This window comes from Chiloscyllium plagiosum, chromosome 21, assembly GCF_004010195.1.
Source record: "Chiloscyllium plagiosum isolate BGI_BamShark_2017 chromosome 21, ASM401019v2, whole genome shotgun sequence".
NCBI lineage: Eukaryota > Metazoa > Chordata > Chondrichthyes > Orectolobiformes > Hemiscylliidae > Chiloscyllium > Chiloscyllium plagiosum.
This window is the reverse complement of record NC_057730.1, coordinates 5,612,665-5,621,640: the sequence shown is the minus strand read 5'-3', so window position 1 is coordinate 5,621,640 and position 8,976 is coordinate 5,612,665. Positions and strand designations below refer to the sequence as shown.

At 46.6% G+C, this 8,976-nt stretch overlaps 1 protein-coding gene across 2 annotated transcripts in view; it reads right to left on the bottom strand.

Annotated features, from left to right (window-relative positions):
• Window positions 1-677: 677 nt before the first annotated feature.
• LOC122560489 (uncharacterized protein C16orf96-like) overlaps window positions 678-8,976 on the bottom strand; it is a 101,740-nt gene continuing 93,441 nt past the window's right edge. For both annotated transcript variants that reach the window (XM_043711137.1, XM_043711138.1), the window contains 2 exons: window positions 3,721-3,810; window positions 678-986 (listed from right to left, as the gene is read on the bottom strand). In XM_043711137.1, coding sequence (XP_043567072.1) covers window positions 913-986; window positions 3,721-3,810 — 164 coding nt within the window. In that variant the 3' untranslated portion in view covers window positions 678-912. The remainder of the gene's footprint in view (window positions 987-3,720; window positions 3,811-8,976) is intronic.

Below are 8,976 nucleotides of genomic sequence, written 5' to 3'. Positions count from 1 at the left end.
AGGGAAAGTAACAGAACGTGGGGAAAACAGCGGCAGGAGGAATAAAATTCTCAAGAGTTGTGCTGGCATTTGAGTTAAAAAGTGAGGTTACTGATTTCCCCATCCATGTTAGCAGGGGACAGAGCGAGCAGACACTGAATAATTGCACATGGAGGGGAGGATCTTGGAATATTAAAACCACAGGAAGGTTGACTTTTCTCACCTTATTCTAAAAAAAAGTATACAATAAATTTAGATTGCAAGACACTGTGCTCTTGAGGTCAAAGCAGTCGCCTTGCACTGGTCTAAGGCATAAGCAAGGAACTGTAGTGATTGTGCTTTACTTGGTAAGGTGGTAGTGAATCCATTTTTGTAGTTTGGGGTGAACTATAGATCTCCTGAATTGGCCTCAGGTTCAAATCCCCGAAATGCTGCACTCAGGAATGGCAAAGGGGATTTAGTTTGTCAGGACAGTGCAGAAAGGGGGTAAGAAAACACAAATTAAGGCTTCTGCTGTTAGCTGGTGAGTTTTGAAGGGAACATCTGCAGCAACGCGATGAACCTAACACATTGGCTGCTGTGCTCAAGAACAAAGGTATCTTTGAACGACACAGTTTTCAAGAAAAAGGCATACAATGAATGTCACTGTTCAGGAATATTAAATCCCATGACCTACAGACCAAAAGTAACTCTGCCTCTTTCCATCTGTGTAGAATTTTATTAATTTCCAAACATGACGTTAGCCAGACTGCTACTAACCCCAGACTGTTACAATTAAATGGAATATTAATAATTATTGCAGTGTTGATGATGAAAATGACCTTCTGAGTGAATATCCTGTAATTTTGTTGGATAATGGCAGTTTCACTTTTCAAGTCGGATGAGAATTCACATTCCGCTCTGTACTCAGCACCAGTCCTCCGGGTCTCCCTACTAAGATGAGGTTGGACAAGACTGTTCAACAGCCCGAGGAGCACAAGGCTGCTCAGCAGCACGCGGTGGACAAGCTGGGCAGAAAGAAAAGTCACCAGAAAGCAAGATTACCGAGAGCCATTGCAAGCACGTTACACACTAATATGGAATCTCAGCTCAAGTTATTCCCTATTCTTCATGGCCCCCCGACTCACCATCAGTGAACAGCTTCACACAGTCTCTGTCAAAGATGAAGCAGGAACCACGAGGGGTTCAAGTCTCCAAAAAACAAAAGAACTGCGGTTGCTGGAAATCGGAATCCTGGAAATCGGAATCCTGGAAATCAGGGGTGTGTAGGTTCGGTACATTAGTCAGGGGTAAATATGGAGTAATTGGGGAATGGGTCTGGGTGGGATAACTCTTTGGAGGGCCGGTGTGGACTTGTTGGGCTGAAGAGCCTGTTTCCGCACTGTAGGGAATCTATGATGCTATGAACGTTTAAGAGAGGTTTGCATAAGTCCATGAATAGGAAAGGTTTGGAGGGATATGGGGCAGGAGCAGGCAGGTGGGACTAGGTTAGTTTGGGATCATGGTTGGCATGGACTGGTTGGACCGAAGGGTCTGTTTCTGTGTTGTATGATTGCGACTTTAAGTAGCAACAGTTTTCTGCGACTAAGATCTGCTTTTCAACTTGTATTCACAGGTACCATTACCTCCTGGATGAGTCACTAAAATGGGAGGGAGGGGTGAGGATGATGGGATCGGGGGGTGGGGGGGCGCTTGTGGGGTGAACAGAGAAATTGGTACATATGGTGGCAGTATAAAAACAGGTGGTTTTATTACAGCTGCATTTCTCAGCACTGGGCTGCACAATTAGGGCACCCGTGCAGCAGGGCAGGGTTGCAGTGCTGCATCAGCACCCGGCAACAGAGAGAGGTCGCAGGTCTGTCACAGGAATGGTGCTGCTCGTATATTCACACATTGTTCTTTGACAAGGAACACAGGGGCACGGCACGAGAATTCAGGAAGCAAGGTGAAAGGTAGGACGCCTGTCACAACTTATTTCAATCGGGTTTGAGTTTGAGAATAGCAAATTCTTGAAATACAGCTGTGCAGTTTGGTGAGAATGCACATTCCAAATTCTGCCCAATTATTGCCGCAAATCTGTGCCAGAATACTGCTCTCCGAACTGTGTGAGGAACACTCCGAGCACCATTTCAATCACTTGCTTTATCTCATTTTTTAATTGGAGTTAATGCTGAGAGAGTGATCACAGAATCATAGCATCCGTACAGTGTGGAAGCAGGCCCTTCGGCCCAACAAGTCCACACCAACCCTCTGAAGAGTAACCCACCCAGACACATTGCCTGACCCGATTACTCTGTATTTCCCCTGACTAATGCCCGAAACCTACACATCCCTGAACACGACGGGCAATTTAGCATGGCCAATTCACCCAACCTGCACATCCCTGGACTGTGGGAGGAAACCGGAGTAAACCCACGCAGACACGGGGAGAATGTGCAAACTCCACACAGACAGTCGCCCTGAGGCTGGAATCGAACCTGGGTCCCTAGCGCTGTGAGGCAGCAGTGCTAACCGCTGAGCAATCATGCCGCCCTAGTATCTCAGCACTCTGCCTGTGGTAATGATGCTGCACTACAGCGAGGAGCCACAAAGCTGTAACACCAGGTCCACACCAATATCGGCAGGCTGTCAGCACTTATACATGGACACTCTGGCAATGCAGATCCTAGCAGCAAGGCAGGAGCTCCAATCTTGGTACTGGGAGCTGATATTCCGTTTTGCTATACTAAATAAGTAGAAAATGATTTGATGTCTTACAATTGCCAGCAAATGGTGAAGGCAGCCCTGGGGGCCTGGGGGACTTTGGCCGTTGGTGTGCCCTGGCAGAGCCCTGGCATCCAGCGGCATCATGGAAGTGGCGAAGGGCCTGGAGACCCATGGCTGGTGATGGCAGCGAGACGTCAGCCAGAGGCGAAGGGATTGAGAGATCGGAGCCATCATGGGGAAACCCAGCTGGAGAAGCACTGTGATTTGGAATTTTAACTTTATTTAGAGTCACAGAGCACAGAAACAGACCCTGCCTCACACCGCCAGGGACCCGGGTTTGATTCCAGCCTCAGGCGACTCTGTGTGGAGTTTGCACATTCTTCCCGTGTCTGTGTGGGTTTCCTCCAGGTGCTCCGGTTTCCTCCCACAATCCAAAGATGTGCAGCTTAGGTGAATTGGCCATGATAAATTGCCCACAGTGTTCAGGGGTGTGTTGGTTAGATGTGGTAGTTAGTTAGGGGTAAATGTAGAGTAATAGGGGAGGGGAATGGGTCTGGGTGGGTTATTCTTCAGAGGGTCGGTGTGGACTTTTTGGGCCGAAGGGCCTGTTTCCACACTGTAGGGATTCTATGCCGAACATGATCCCAAATTAAACTAGTCCCACCTGCCTGCTCCTGGCACATATTCCTCCACATTTTCCTATTCATGTTCTTTCCCAAATGTCTTTTAAACATTGCAAATGGAATCCACCATTTCCTGTAATGCTGAACTTATTCTTAGTTTCATTTTCTCATTTCTTTACTTTCTATGTGTTTTTTAAACCTAAGATTTTGTACCTCGGTACCTTGCAGCTAAGATGGTGCTGGGAATGGTGACCCTGTAAACCTTTTGCTGTACTCCTGTACAGGTGACAATAAGACCTAATCTAACATAATATTTCAATTGTTCCTTTAGAGTGCAGTGTTCGGGTTTGACGGGAAGATGTTCAACCCTTGAATTGGCAGAACAACTGGTTGAAGGAAATGACCAACTCACCGAGTGACTTAACATTGCAATTAGTTGTGGCCGAGCGATTGGTGTCTTCAGCTGCATTCTGAGGGCAAAATACTTTCACCGAACCTTTTCCTTAAATCAATCAACATAATAAATTGTTACTTCATCCCCCTCCACCCAGAATAATTTGAACAATTATGTATTCAATAATCATAATTCATTATAAATAAGGCGTGATTTGGCAATATTCTGTTTCTTATTCCACTTTTTATAAAATGCACTGTTTAACAAATTGTACGTTTACCTGACTACGTTTACTTAGTTAGTGCTGCAATCTGACAATGACAAATCACTGTTCTATTTATAAAGCTGCAAATTAAGTGATTCATATTCACGCATTTACTTTGTCACTTATTGTGACTTCATTCTAACTCACAGCCTTTCCATTCAATATAGAAATAGTCAAACGACCTGCAGCAGAACTCTGCCGTGCTCCAGTGTTCGAGATGTTACACAGACACAGTTACATACTAAAACCCACAGAGATGTGACAACTGATGGACTGGAGCACTGTATGACTGATACTTGAACACTGCAGGTATAAATATAGTGATTGCAAAAATGTATTCAATCTGTGCACAGGCTGGAACTGAGGAGAGGAACAAACAAACATCACATCTTTCTTCACGATTCAAAAGACAATTCAGCCACAAAGATTTGCTGAAGTATGGATCAGTAAAGGTTTTACAGAAGCCAGCTCCCCCAGGAAAGCAAAGACTGTATAATTCTGAAGATTAAGATGCTCAAAATTGGCCAAAATGTTATCCATGGAATGGTTTAAACGTCTTCCCTTTATCTTTGAAGCCTGTGGATTGAGATTCCTTTCCGTTGTTCCTGAGTGAGAGGACTCCAGCAGTATCAGGTTCCCAGAATGTGGGAGTTTGATTCTGTGCTTATTCCCAGGTGAATAAATCCTATAATGTATCAGAATTAGTGTTTGTGCTTCTCTGATACTCAGGCTGCTGGATATACAGCACAGAAGGAGGCCATTTGGCTCATTGTGGCTGCTGCAGTTATTAAAACTCCACCTACACTCTTCCAGATTTTGGCCTATACCACTGGAAGTGATGTCAATACATCTAAATGTTGTATCAACGTGACAAGTGTTTCTGGCTTTCCCATTCTTCCAGGCACTGAGTTGCAGATACCTACCACCCTATGCCCCTTGATTACTGGCTGCTCTGAGATGGATCTTCCGATCTACCTCATAATTGGGGTGGCACGGTGGCTCAGTGGTTGGCACTGCTGCCTCAGAGTGCCAGGGTCCCAGGTTCGATTCCAGCCTCGGGCGACTGTCTGTGTGGAGTTTGCACATTCTCCCCGTGTCTGCGTGGGTTTCCTCCGGGTGCTCTGGTTTCCTCCCACAGTCCAAAGATGTGCAGGTTAGGGTGGATTGGCCATGGAAAATGTGAGGCGCATTAGTCAGAGGGAAATGGGTCTGGGTGGGTTACTCTTCGAAGGGTCGGTGTGGACTGGTTGGGCTGAAGGGCCTGTTTCCACACTGTAGGGAATCTAATCTAATCATAATCTTAAATACTTCAATCAGGTCTCCTCTCATCCTTTGTTACTCCCAGGAAAGCAACTCCAGCCTGTTCAATCTTTCCTCTCAGCCCAGGCAACATCCTGGTAAATCACATCTGCACCCTTTCCAGTGTAACGTCCTCCCTTTAAAGTTACCAGAACTGCATGCAGTAAATCAGAGTTTTATGCAGTTCCAGCATAACCACCCTGCTCTAGTATGCTATGCCTCTTCTATTAAAGTCGAGATTGTGGTGCTGGAAAAGCACAGCAGGTCAGGCAGCATCAGGAATTCCTGATGAAGGGCTTATGCCTGAAACGTTGATTCTCCTGCTCCTCAGATGCTGCCTGACCTGCTGTGCTTTTTCAGTGCCACTCTCTCAACTCTGATCCCCAGCATCTGCAGGCCTCACTTTCTCCTATTAAAGGCTAGTGTCCCATATGTTTGTTTAATGACCTTCTCTAGCTACCCTGCTAACTTCAGGGACCGGTGGGTATGCACGCCAGGGGTCCCTGTGATCTTTAGTACTTCCTAAGTTCCTACTACTCTTATTATTTGAAAAATATACTTTATTCATAAAAAGAATCTTTATATGTATACATAGCAACAAATGCAGTCCGGTTCTGTACAGTGACATTTCAAGGAAAACACACAAACCTTGGAATTTGACTCTATCCAACAAATCAAAGGCATCTCTTACTTCTACAAGATTATGTTTACATCAGTTTGAGGCAGCAGGAGGGTCCGATAACTGAATGGACGCCCAGTTAACTTTGGCCAAAAGACCTCAGATGGTGGTCTTTCCCCACTGCGCCTTGGCATCAGCTGCCCCAAGCTTTAGTGCGTCTCTCAGCACATACTCCTGGATCTCAGAATGTGCCAGTCTGCAACACTCGGTCAGGGTAAAATCTGGAAGGCCAACACGTTTCGGGCAGACCAAAGAGCGTCTTTCACCGAGTTGATGGTCCTCCAGGCACAGTCGATGTTTGTCTCAGTGTCCGTCCTGGGAAACAGACCGTAGAGTGCAGAGTCCTGCATCACGGAGCTGCTCAGGATGAACCTATTCTTCATACAGTAAGCTCTTGCCTTATTAGCCCTTCCCAAGTGCATTACCTCACACTGTCCCAGACTGAATTCCACTGACCAGTGCTCTGTCCACCAGACCAGTCTGTTGCTACCCTCCTGTAGTTTGCAGCCGTCCTCCTCATTAATTACCATCCTGCCAATATTCTTGGTACCCTTGAAGTTTTTGATCACACCCTTTTACATTTCAGCTCAAATCATTAGTGTGCATCATCATCAGCAGAGGCCCAGCACTGAGCCCTGTGGAAGTACATTGGAAACAGGCCTCCAGTCAGAGATACATCCCTCTACCACCACTTTCTGCTTCCTGCCACTCTATCAATTTACGATTCATCATGCCACTTTGTCATGGAGCGTACAGGCTCTCACTTTCTTGACCAGTCGGTCATGACGCACCTTAATTAAAGCCTTGCTGGAAGTTCATGTAGGCCACATAAAATGCATAAGATTATCAAAGCTCCTGGATAATGCCTCAAAACATTTGATCCAATTTGTTAAGCTCGACCTTCCTTTAACAATCCATGCTACCTATGCCTGATTAATCCATGTCTCTCCAAGCGCTGATATACTCAGAGTTCTTTTTTATGCGTTGTAACTCTCTGGATAAAGTAGACAGGTCAGCCACACCACACTGGCACCCATCACGCCAGCTTTCCATTATCTGCCCAATATGGTGTCACCAGTGAGAGGTCAGAACTGGTTTGGTGGTGGGGTCTCATCTTAAATCGTGTAGTGAGCTGCTCTTTCACTGACCGCACTGTAAGGTCATGAACGCGGTGTCCATGAAACCCAGTGAGTGTTACCACGCATGTCATGGGATGAGGTATCACTGGCAAGGCCAGCCTATGTTGTTGATTCCAAAGTGCCCTTGACAGGAGTGTCTAACCTACCCATTTCAGAGCTGACCATATGGCTGGGAACCTGGAGTCACATGTAGGCCAGACCAAGTGAAGGCACCCGTGAACCATAGAATCCCTACAGTGTGGAGGCAGGCCATTCAGCTCATTGAGTCCAGACTGACCCTTCAAAGAGCATCTCACTCACACCTACCCCTATAACCCTACATTTCCTATGGGTAACCCACCTAGCCTGTACATTATGAGCAATTTAGCACGGCAAATTCACCTAACTTGCACATCTTTGGACTATGTAAGGAAACCGGAACACCCAAAGGAAACCCACACAGACACGGGGAGAATGTGCAAATTCCTCACAGATAGTCGCCTGAGGCTGGAATCGAATCCAAGTCCCTGTGAGGCAGCAGTGCTGACCACTGTGCCACCATGCCAACTTGCTGTTGAGACTTTGATTGAGGGGTAAACATTGGCCAAGATGAGGAGCTGCCCTTTTGTTCTTCAAAACAGTGTCATTACTGCTTTATGTTCATGCAAACAGGTAGATCTGGCCTCGGTTTATATCTCATCCAACAGACAGCTTCTCTAACACTGCATAGGAGGTACAGTCTGGATTAGTTTTACACTCAATGTCTGCACTGGGACTTGTACCCAACAGCCTCAGGACTCAAAGTCCGACAGGCACCACATGAACCTCTTGGAAACTTTCATAGAATCCCGACAGGGCAGAAAGAGCCATTCGGCCCATCAAGTCTGCACCTACCCTCTGAAAAGCATCCCACCCAGAATTTAGCAATCCTGTGGCGAGTAACTCGCCTCCTGATTCCCCAAAGCTGGTCCACCATTTATAAGGCACAAGTCAGGAGTGTGATGGAGTACTCCCCACTTGCCTGGATACATCCAGCTCCAACAACACTCAAGAAACTTGACACCATCCAGGATGAAGCAGCCCAGCCCGCCTGATTGGGACTACCTCTGTAATGTCAACTCCCTCCTCTTCTGTACGCTCTGTAGTAACAGTGTGTACTATCTACAACATGCAGAAATTCACCAAAAACCTCAGACAGCACCTCAGAAGGGATAGCAGATACATAGGAACACCACCAACTGCAAGTTCCTCTCCAAGCCATTCACCATCCTGACTTGGAAATTTATCGTTGTTTTGTCAGTGATGCTGGGTCAAAATCCAGGAGTTACCTCGCAAGGTTTGTGAAGGTTTGTAGCTCAGGTTGAGGTTTAGGGTATAGGTTTGCTCGCTGAACCTGGCTCGGTAACATCATCAGCGGCGACCTCCAAGTGAAGCGAAGCTGTTGTCTCCTGCTTTCTATTTATATCTTTCTCCTGGATGGGGTTCCCGGGGTTTGTGGTGATGTCATTTCCTGTTTGTTTTCTGAGGGGTTGATAGATGGCATCCAGATCTATGTGTTACCTCCCTAAGGGAATTGTGGGACAACAGCGGTTCAAGGTAACAGTTAAACATCACCTTCTCAAGGGCAATAGGTACAGGTTCAGGCGATAAATGCTGACCCAGCTAGCAACATCACTAATTCATCCCACAAATTAATTTTAAATATCGCCTCACTAATGGGAGTAAACTAGTTAGACTAAAACACCTTTGCTGGGAGAGGGGTGGAAGGGAAAGTGCTCTGTGTTCACCCCTTAATGCACTGGGACAGTGCTGTGTGTTCCCCCTTCCCGCACTGGGACAGTGCTGTGTGTTCCCCCTTCCCGCACTGGGACAGTGCTGCGTGTTTCCCCCCTTCCTGCACTGGGACAGTGCTG